Source organism: Gekko japonicus, unplaced genomic scaffold (genome assembly GCF_001447785.1).
Source record: "Gekko japonicus isolate JY-2015 unplaced genomic scaffold, Gekko_japonicus_V1.1 scaffold2476, whole genome shotgun sequence".
In the NCBI taxonomy this organism is placed as follows: Eukaryota; Metazoa; Chordata; class Lepidosauria; order Squamata; family Gekkonidae; genus Gekko; species Gekko japonicus.
The window spans coordinates 72,453-83,965 of record NW_015168119.1 but is presented as its reverse complement, the minus strand read 5'-3'; the positions used below and the strand labels follow the sequence as shown (position 1 = coordinate 83,965).

Sequence of the window (11,513 nt, the reverse complement as noted above, 5' to 3'; positions counted from 1 at the left end):
TTCTAACCTCCGGCGCTGGCACCAATGGTGCCCCACCAAAGGTCGGGAGTGGGATGCCCACCCCCGAAGCACCCCGACCCAAGCACAGGACCTCCATCTTCGTTGGATTCAGTTTCAGCCGGCTCAGTCTAAGCCAACCAACCATGGCTTGTAGTGCCCAGTCCAGATCTTCTGGTCTGGAGTCTGACTGACCACCCAACATCAGGTAATGCTGGACATCAACATACTGGTGACACCCCAGCCCATGCCTACGGGCAATCTGGGCAAGGGGGAGCATATAGATGTTGAATAGCATCAGGGAAAGCACCGCCCCTTGAGGCACTCCACACTCCAGCGGGTACCTCCTGGACTGATGTTCCCCTAGTGTCACCCTTTGTCCCTGACCTTGGAGAAAGGAAGCAAGCCATTGTAAGGCAAGCCCTTGGATTCCCATGTCAGCAAGGTGGTGGGTCAGTAACTGATGGTCAACCGTGTCAAACGCAGCCGACAAGTCCAACAGCAACAGTACTGCCGAATCGCCCCAATCCAGATGCCTCCAGAGGTCATCTGTGAGGGCGACCAGTGCCATCACCGTCCCATGCGAAAGCATGACTGGAAGGGATCTAACATGGAAATGTCATCCATAAAGCCCTGCAACTGTATCGCCACCGCCCTCGCAATTAATTTGCCTAAAGAGGGCAAATTGGAAACCGAACGATAGTTAGTCAATTTGGCCAGGTCCAGAGATGGTTTTTTTAGGAGAGGGCGGACCATCGCTTCCTTGAGTGCCCCTGGGAACAGGCCCTCTAAGAGGGACTTGTTGATAATTTCCCTTAGGGCACCTTGAAACCCTTTATGGCCAGCTTTAATAAGCCAAGAAGGGCATGGATCAAGGCTGCACGTGGTTGGGCGTACTGTTGAGAGCAATCTATCAACTTCCTCCAGACTGAGAGGGCTGAAATGATCCAAAACCGAGATTGAAGATGTGCATGCAGCCTCGATCTCACTCACTGTTTCAACTGTGGTGGGGAGGTCACGGCGCAGCGACAAGACTTTATCTGTAAAATAGCTCGCAAATGCCTCACAGCCTATATTCAATTCCCTAGCATTTCGTCTGCCCTGTGGCAGAACAGCTGTAGACCGAATCGTTCTAAATAATTAGGCTGGGCATGAGCTCGCAGATGCAATCGTGGCCACATAGTACTCTCTCTTCACAGCTTTGACTGCCATCTCATAGGATCTCACAAACATCCTATAAGATGCTCTTGTGGCTTTGTCTCAAGCGCAGCGCCACCGTCTCTCTAGTCGTCTCAGCTCTCGCTTCATAAGCCGCAACTCCTGGGTAAACCAGGGAGCGAGCCTAGAGCGAGAGCACAGAGGGTGCCGGGGAGCAATCTTGTCGATGGCTGCAGAGAGTCAGCTATGCCAGTCCTCTACAAGCTCATCCAACAAGCCGCACTGGGTCCATCTGGCTCCACGGGTGAGTTACAATACACTCGCTGCCTACACAGGGTCGGGGTGGAACATTCAGACGGGCCCTCAGGGCATGAGGCTCTAACCATGGGACTGCTGAAGCAGTAACCCGGTCCACTGTTACCTCCGTCACGAAAATCAAATCGAGCGTGCGCCCAGCTCGGTGAATGGGGGTTGTTACATATTGGGAGAGTCCTAGTGCCGCCATGGATGACACCAGATCTGTTGCCTGAGTGGAGGCCGCGTCATCGGCATGGACATTGAAATCACCCAGGACGATCAGTCTAGGGTGTTCCAATGCCCAGCCTGATACTGCCTCCATCAGGGACGACAGGCTATTGGCTGGTGCGTTAGGCGGTTGGTACACCAGCCAAATTGCCAAACTCTCCCCGGACTCTCACACCAGGCCGGCACACTCAATGCCCGTGATCTTTGGCGGCAGGAGCACCCTGAAGGAGTAAGCCTCCCTGATGAATAGAGCCACTTCCCCCCACCCCCTAGTCCATGATTCGTGAAGGATCAAGAAACCCAGGAGAGGCAAGTTGGGAGAGAGCTACTGTCTCCCCTTCCCACACCCAGGTCTCGGTCACACACGCCAGGTCTACATTCTGCTCTTGCAGAAAGTCCTAAAGGACCATGGTCTTATTATTTATAGACCTGGCATTACACAATGCCAATGTTGGAGGGAGTTTGATCGTCCTAGCCCCGCTGCCAACATCCCTTCAGATGGGACACAGTCTGGAAGGGGGCTGAGCCGTTCTGTTTCTCTGCCTCCTTCCCTTGGCTCCCTGCCTGGTCCCACCGCTGTACTTTCCCCTCCCCAGGAGCACCGGAATCCCGTGCCCAGACATCACCACACCCTGTGGTCTTCGCAAGCCTCAGACCACTGGAAGAGCTGATGAAGAACACTCAATCAATCAATCAACCCCCGTAGTGAACTACAACATCCAGTGCTGGTGGATGAAATGTCAACACAATTAAAAACATAGTTAGTAGCATATTTGTGCTAATAACCAACCTTAAAAGAACCAGGGACCAAGGCTGAAACTGTTTTCTACTCAAACACTTAAAAGCGGGTTTTAAATTTTCAGGAACCTGATTAAATGGTTTCCGGTTCACCAAAAGCCTGGCTCTAAGCCGGGGTGGGTTTCCCAATAAGAGGCTTGCTTTGCAAGCACAACGCAACCTATGCTTTAATGTGTTAATGAGATGGTGCTGATCAGCTTATGTATAAATAAAATTCCCAGTTTAACCCATAACTTGTGTGGTGTTTCCTTCAAGGGATGGGCAGACAAGGCACTGTTAATCCTTGCCACGATCACAAATTTAAATTACTGCAATGCAATGAAGTCTCCTCAGAAACTTTTATTGGTGGAGAATGAAAGATGGTGAGTGGTACAAATGCCCAAGGACGTATTTCACCAATACTGAAGAAGCCAATTCAGTTCCAGGCTTACCTTAAAAGTCCTAAAACATACTAAGATATGGGTATCATCAGAACCACACACTCCCATATGAATGGCCACAAGGAATATGGCCTTTTCTTAGCTCCTCCACTTGCACCTGGCTGGATGGCCTTGGGCAAGCTGTAGTTCTGATAAGAGCTGTCCTTGAAAAAGGGCAATTTCTGTCAAGAGCTCTCTGAGCCCCGCCTACCTCACAGGGTGTCTGTTGTGGGGAGGGGAAGGGAAAGGAGTTTGTAAGCTGCTCTGAGACACCTTTGGGTAGTGAAGGGCGGGGTATAAATCCAATCTCTTCTTCTTTTTCTTCTACTTAGTTTGTGTGACTCTTTTCCCTTCTAACACACCCCTGGCATCATCTCTCACAGGTTTCATTCACCAGATACATATGCTATTATTCTCCCGGGCTTTTAGAGAATAGTTTTTTGGTACAAGTTGCTGGCTTTGCTCCCATTTTTCTTTGCTTCAGTTTAATCACTGCCAAATTAACATTCTAATTTCTGATTGCTGCCAACACTGAAATACTTTTAAAATGCAACTGCTGCCATTTTATTGTTTTAAAGCTGTCACTGCTATGTTACTGAATCACTGCAATTTGTTGGTTTTTCATACACTTCCTTGAGAACCTTATGTTCACGAGGCAGCACATAAATACTATTTAAAAAAAGAAACATATATACAAATCTATGAAGCTGCCTTATAACAAGTCAAGCTACTGGTCCATTTAGATTCTGGTGGGGTAGCTGTGTTGGTCTGAAGCAGCAGAACAAAGTCTGAGTCCAGTGGGGCACCTTTAAGACCAACAAAATTTTATTCAAGGTATCTGAAAAAGGGTCCTTCCTTGCACACAAAAGCTTATACCCTGAATAAAATTTTGTTGTTCTTAAAAGTGCCACCGGACTTTGTTCTACTGGTCCACTTAGTTTAGCATTGTTTATTCTAAGCAACAGCAGTTTTCCAGTGTGCCAGAAATAGAAAGGTCTTTCCCAAGACTCGTTTAGCTGCAAATGCTGGAGTTGGTTTTTGGACCGTCTGATCCACAACCAAATTTGATGCTCATATTAACAAATATGAATTGTGTTTCCATTTATAGCTAAAGACAGGATAACAGGTCTACTAGACACACAGAGATGCAAAGACTTCTTTTTCCTATATTAATGGAAATTCAGACATCTTTTGGTTATTCTCTGGGAGATACAGTGAAATAGTTACAGACAAATCAAAATCTTACCCTAAAGGCAGGGTTGGCTCCATGTTCCAATAAACACTTTACAGCTCCTGTGCAACAGTTGAAGGCAGCAATATGCAAAGCTGTTCCAAAATCAAAGTCACTGCAGGTAGCATCCACATCTGCAATTAAGAATCAAGCACACAGGATAATGGACAAGTGCAAGGTTTTTTTTGCATTTTTTGTCCTTAATCCAAATGCTAACCACAATTAATAGCATCTAATTGGTTTATATTTGAGCTCACAGCTACTTGAGCTAATATAAATAAAAAGATAAAAAACACAACATGCTAGTTTATGTTAGGCAATATTTAGATTCACTGTTTTGAAAAACCTTTAAAAGGCTGCTTTCAAATTACTTAACCTGATGGTTTTTAAAAGAGGTCAGACAGATTCATGGAGGATAAGTTCACCACTGTCTACTAGCTATTGTGAGCAAAGGTAATCTCCAAATTCAGAGGCAGTAAATCTCTGAAAGCCAGTGCTAGGAGTCAACATCAGGGGGAAGGTCTTGGCCTCTATGTCCTGTTCACTGGCCCTCCAGGGCAACTGGTTGGCAGCTGTGTGAGACAGGATGCTGGACTAGAGGGACCACTGGTCTCATCTGGCAGGGCTCTTCTTATGCTCTTATGCTTCAGAACATGTTTCTTCCAAGAAAGCATATGCCAACTGTCTTTCTTAAAACCAATTCAGTTAATACTGAAAAAGACTGTAGTGTGGCTTATCAGTATGCAGTTTATTATGTACTCAAGTCTCGACTTTACAGTGCGGGTGATCAAGTTACTTTGCTGCCCCCACCACCTGGTCAAGTATCACTTTGCACTGAAAAAAACAGGGACTTGAAGCAACCCTTCAGCTCTTTGCATACTGAACATCAGTACTCACAACTACAATTGGAAACCAATATGACTGCATGATATGCCCAGTCATGTGGATTATGAGACTCAGACATGATCATTTAGTGAGCCTAAGACTCACAACTCCTGACTTGTGAGCACCTTAACTTTTATGCAAAATCAGATTGCATCAACGAAAAATTAAAGATCATTCTGTTTGTAGATCAAATCCCTAGAAATACTGAATTATAGGCATGATCCCGATTAAACAGACTACAGCAAGTTGTTTCAGAGTTTCAGCCTTCAGGCAGTCAAGCAAACAAGCTTCCACTTTCAAGGTTACATAAAGCCCTTCCCTTTCCCAAAGCACATCTACCAAGGGAGTGTGCATCCAACAAGTTGGAGGCAAAGTGTTTAGCATCAGAGGTAACATGTTACTACAGATCATAATGCCTGAGAGCAAATTGTATGTGGCAATGGAATGTGACTGGTTGGTTTCAGCAAAAACACATTGCTGGTCCAGCCTTTTGACTGGCACCCTGATTCAGCCAATGATAAGTGCACACTTTAACAAATAAGTTTCAGCACAGCAATTCATCTTACTAGGAGCACAAGAGATTACAATATATAAAGCATTCAGCAGCTAGGGTTCAGGTGCAGTAGTCCAGTGCTATTTGACTACAACTACATGTTCAATTCATGAACATAAGAACATAAGAGAAGCCAATGTTGGATCAGGCCAATGGCCCACCCAGTCCAACACTCTGTCACACAGTGGCAAAAAATACCAGGTGCCATCAGGAGGTCCGTCGGTGGGGTCAGGACATTAGAAGCCCTCCCACTGCCCTCCCACTGCCCACCCCCCAAGCACCATGAATACAGTGCATCACTTGCCCCAGACTGAGAGTTCCTATCTACACCTTGTGGCTAATAGCCACTGATGGACCTCTGCTCCATATGTTTATCTAATTCCCTCTTGAAGCCATCCATGCTTGTAGCTGCCACCACCTCCTGTGGCAGTGAATTCCATGTGTTAATCACTCTTTGGGTAAAGAAGTAGTTCCTTCTATCTGTTCTAACCCGACTGCTCAGCAATTTCATGGAGTGCCCATGAGTTCTTGTATTGTGAGAAAGGGAGAAAAGTACCTCTTTCTCTACCTGCTGTATCCCATGCATAATCTTATGAACCTCAATCATGTCACCCCTCAGCCGTCATTTCTCCAAGCTAAAGAGCCCCAAGCACTTTAACCTTTCTTCATAGGGAAAGTGTTCCAACCCTTTTATCATTCTAGTTGCCCTTTCATGCTGTTAGTGTCTCACAGTCCTGGTGGGGGAGGCAGGGTCCTGACTTCTCCTCCCACTTCCCCAACAGTGGAAGACACAGAATCCTTAAAGTCCTTCTCACAACGACCAGCACCCCTCTGCTTATGAAATATATACAGCATAACTGTCTACCCTGCAAGCACAGAAACTACACACAGTGGCAGTCCCTGGATCAGTGTCTTTTGCTTAACCAGGTGGACAGCTTTTGCTTGGAAAGAGAAATGGCAAGTATAATACTAGCTAGTTCTTGTAGTGTACTATCATTTTAATAAAGCAAGATAAAGGAATTCTCCTGACAGCTCAATAAGTTGCCTTTTGCACTGATCACTTGATGACTTTTCTCTGGCTGCTTCAAAACAACAACAGTTCTTTGTGTACCTCTCATTGCCAGTGCTAATGTTTCTGCATTAACAGCAGCGATGGAGCATACATACAGCGGCTTCTCCTGCACTTTCTTTTCCTCAGCTTGCTGTGGCCACCATTTTCACCCATGATACCAGAAGGTTATTTTCAAGGGTTTTTTAAAAAAGAAAATCAGCAATTACAAGATTGATATAGAACAATAACGTTTTAATGATCTAATTATATAATCTACTAGCTCCTCTGAATTCCCAGCTTTCATTTTTTAAAATACTAAATAGCTAGTCCTCTTTGTTAGGTGCACTTCCCCCCTTATATCTGCAACAAAAAGGACCAGAGCCTGAGGGGTTTTTTTGGGGGGGGGTAATGAAAGCTGGGGATTCAGAGGAACTAGGAGACGGTGGCAATATATCATCATAATGCTATAGCAATCTAGCAATTGGGTGGGTTTTTTTTAAAAAAAAAAGCTCCAAAAAGGGCCTCCTATGTTAAACAAAATGCCAGTTGCAAGAGTCTGAGGGAAGGACAATGGTGCCAGTTTGGACCTTCCTGTCCAGACTGTCTGATAAGGTACTTGGACTACGTTCTTCCCCAAAAGGTCAGAGAAATGCAGGTTTGGGAAAGAACATGTCAAGGACAGGAGAAAGATGACTGGAGCACGATTAGACCATGACACAGAGATGTATTCATTTATCTTTGGGACTACACATTATGTGTGACACAGAGATGCTGCCAAAAAAATTAGTGTCAAGTTCTCCTCACTCCAGCCTTGCATTTTCCCCACCAGCCAACACTGTGGGAGCTGAACCAGGCTAAGTGCTACTATATATCATGAGAGAGAATTAAACACAGGGATGCCCTTTTTTTAGCAGCTTCTCTATATTGTATGTAACAAATAGTTTCAGCCTTAGACACTTCCTGAGAAATCCTAACAGCACTTGAACTAAAGGGCAAGAAAAAAGAAGCACAGAGAAATGCTTCAAGCTTTCCTACAGTCTTCAGAACAGAGTCACTGCCCAACTATGAAAGGAATCAAGGGTCAGAAAATAGGCAGTACAAATTTGTCTTTGTTTCTCCACTCTTACATTACATAACCAGCACTCCAGGATGCGAAGAACCCCAGCACACATTTTCCCTCTTTTCCCTTTCCCCAAATGCCCCATTAGCAATTTACAAGGTCTTCAGCTCTCTCATATTTATTCTTCAACCAAATAAAATTCCCCATAAGCTTATTAACAACGACATCCAACAGACTGATTCAGTGTACCCCAGCATCTCCATTCAGACAGATAACTGAAGAATATTAGCATTGAAGAACTTATAACATGTATTTATTGAGCTATAACTTGTATGAGGCTATTTTTATGAACTGCAGGTTATGTACCTCAATTGTAATAGAACAGAATATAAACTGCTAAATGAAAAGACATTTTTGTAAATTGGAGTTCTGAACTGAATGCTTGAAATTGACCTGGCATATTACTAATCCCTATTGAATTACACAAATTTAGATTAGCAAAAGTGATTTTAAGGGGGGGGGACATAATGGGGCAAAACTAGCAACTCTACATTAACAATTTTTCCTTTACTTCACTATCCCTGAGCAGCCTCCCGAACCTGCCAATGTGCCAGCGTCAAAAAACAGAGGACCTCTCAAGGAAACAGTGCCATGTAGCACTTGGCTGCAGTGCGGAGGGAACCTGAAGAGAGACTGAAGGAGATTCCTTCCACGAACATGACCAATATTATGCTGTTTGCAGAAAAGGAAGGGGGGGGGTGTTCCTGCCAAGTCAGCCTCATCACTGAAGCCCCCAAGCTGTATGGCATCCCATTTACAGGAGCCCCTGACCCTGGCATGCAGAAGGTCCACTCCCAAGTTCAATCCCTGGCATCTCCAGTTAAAAGATCTGGCAGTAGAAATACCTCTATATATACAAGGGGGACCAGCAATTCAAAGCAGTACAATAATATACGAACATCTCGAGTGGTTGTTCGTTTCGAGACAACTCTTTTCCAACCAAATTCAGTTCTCTGGTTGTCTTATTGTGTTTAGCTGTGATATCAATCTTATCCAACATCCGTAAAGCACATAGGCTAACAAGTTTTAACAGCACAAGGGCTAACAAATTCTAAATTCGGACAACAAGTCTTGTTCGTATATTATAGTAGAAATACCTCTGCCTGAGACCCTGAGGTGCTGCCAGTCTGAGTAGATGATACTGAATGTTGATGGATCAATGGTCTGATTCAGTATAAGGCAGCTTCATGTGTTCATGTGTGTTCAACAGCAGCATTTCAAGGGGCACAGGAGGCCACTGGAAAAGGGGAAGCAGATGAAAAATTGCATCCTTCACACTGCAATGTTGGTGTAATTTTGGATCTAATCCAATGTATTTTGTGTGTAGTGGTTAGAATCCAAAATCCAGTTCTTGCACTGAATGCATACTCATGTTCTTAAAAGATCTGAATCTATGACATTCAAATGTGATATGTGAACTCTAAATATCCATCTAGCTACAAATATATTTTAAAAACATATGGACAGAACTAATTTGCTGTGTTTGCACCATTAAAACATGCGGTGAAACATACTTATGTCTTGATACCATCAAGATTTGTTTGCGTTCTCTGCAGCACCCAACAGTGGCAGCCAATTATGTGGAGAAGGAATGGAGAAAAAATGCACAGCAGAAGGATATCAAAACATGAACAAGTTTCACTATACTCTTTAGACAGGAAGGAAGCAAACTGATACGGGGCTGCCATTTTCTCCAGCAGCCTGTGTATGCAAAACGCAGCATCTATGGCTGTTACATTCAATGATATTTACCTTTGGGCTTTGCAGTTTTCAAAATAACATTAATAAGCTCTGGAACATCAAAGTAAGCAGCATAGTGCAATGCATTCATATTTGTCCAACGGCTTCTCAGACTGATATCTGCACCCAAATCAATAAGCTGTGAAGCAAATTTGGCAGCAGTCTCAACATCACCTGCAAAGCAGATATTTTAAAAGGCATTGTATATCTTGGTTTCTGGGTATCAAATAGGGTATTACAACACATCTGAGAATGGAGCACACATCCAAAAGACATTAGCAAGTTTATAGCAACAATCATGAAGCCAAACAAAACAGGATGTTTCATCATAAGATAGTTCTTAGGACTAGATAGAAAGCTACTCCCTGCGAAACTGAAACCTCTGATAACCTCAAATGAATTGAAGCTTTGCAGCACAGACTTGCAAGAAAATTACACGTCATCATCATATTTTTTCAGACAATAAGCAGATTTTAGATTCATTTCCACAGGGATATGCCTTCCTTATGGGAATTTTGTAATGTGTCAAGTACTTTTAAAGCTTTGGTTTGCTGAACTGTCCCAAAACAGCAGAAGATAAGAGAGGGGTCTGCAAATTCTTTTGCATTTCTTACAACACAAATGGTAGAGTGCAAATTGACTAAACAGAGCAATGCTCCCAAACCTGTGCCTATGCTAGAACAGCAGTCACATCAATAACTTTTTTGGACCCAACTAAGCCATGGCACAGCAGGTTGTTTAGTGATTTGTCCATCAAAGCACATCTGACCAGGACATTCCTGCCAATAGTGATAATACCTGTTAGCTAGAATAGGACTAGTGCAAAGTAAATGTGAATGCTTTGAATTAAGTAGGTCATGAAACACACCTGCAGGAATGTCCTGTGATGTCAGAGTATGGAGACAAGCACCAGGGATAAAGCCCTTATTTTTAAGAAGCAGATTATTTTAGGAAGTACCCTCTGAGCAACCATGTTTACTTAAATCATAACAAGATATTAAGCTTCCTTTGTGTGTGGTGTAGTGGTTAAGAGTGTCAGACTAGTATCTGGGAGACTCAGGTTCAAATCTCTGTTTGTGCCATGAAAGGTTTCTGGGTGACCTTTGGGCCAGTAACACTCTCTCAGCCTCACCTACCTCACAGGGTTGTTGTGAGGATAAAATGGAGAGGAGAATGATGTAAGCCACTTTGGGTCTCCATTGCCGGGAAAGGCAGGGTACAAATGAATTAAACAAGGCCCCGATCATATGCAGAATTTGCCACGGGATACTCACAAATGCCAGCTGGATTTTACTGGCGCGATCAAACGGACACATCTGGCCAGCGTCCCGCACCCGTTGGCAACCCGTAGCAATCAGCCAAAGAAGCGGAGTTAAAAAGTACCTGTGGAAGTCCACTCTCAAATGGTTTGCGACGGGCTGCAGACGGACTTGCTCTGTGTGATCGCTCCAGCGTGCTCCTTTTGCCTCTGTGCTTCCTCGTTGGAGCGCGTCGGAAATACGCGCCCATGGGAAGAAACCCAGTACACCGCCGTCGCGTCTGATCACCTCGGGGCAGACCAAATTGCGATGGCGCAAACAGCCACACCTCCCCCCCCCCGCGTTATCTGGCACGTGTGACCGGGGCCTAATCTAATTTAATTTATATCATCTGCACTGGATTTACTCTGTGCCACTAGGAGAAGATGCTACAGTCAAAGTGACACATGGAAGGCAGCATTCTGACAAACATATGGCTAAAACATTGAGAGGAGCTGGTCTGGCAGAGTCTCTTTCAGGAGCAGCTCCTCTTAGCAGACCTGGAGAGTCAACACCTGTCCTTTCCCCCATTCCCACCCCAGCCCACAAAGTCACTACTAAGTTCAGTGGTGCCTGACTACAGTGATGGTACCACCGCTGAGGAGGACTGGAATGACCCTGCAGACACGCAAAGATTCCCAGAGATTAAACACTGGAAGTGCACATGCTCTCAAAGATCAGTTATTTGAAACGGCTGCTCCCTAGGGGCATAGGGAACTGCACAGATGCAGCCCCTCC

General features: G+C 44.6%; 1 protein-coding gene across 10 annotated transcripts in view; it reads right to left on the bottom strand.

Annotated features, from left to right (window-relative positions):
- CLIP4 (CAP-Gly domain containing linker protein family member 4) overlaps positions 1–11,513 on the bottom strand; it is a 74,936-nt gene that overhangs the window by 34,204 nt on the left and 29,219 nt on the right. For all 10 annotated transcript variants that reach the window (XM_015414882.1, XM_015414887.1, XM_015414880.1 and 7 more), the window contains exons 5-6: positions 9,490–9,651; positions 4,144–4,262 (exon numbers count right to left, since the gene is read on the bottom strand). In XM_015414882.1, coding sequence (XP_015270368.1) covers positions 4,144–4,262; positions 9,490–9,651 — 281 coding nt within the window. The remainder of the gene's footprint in view (positions 1–4,143; positions 4,263–9,489; positions 9,652–11,513) is intronic.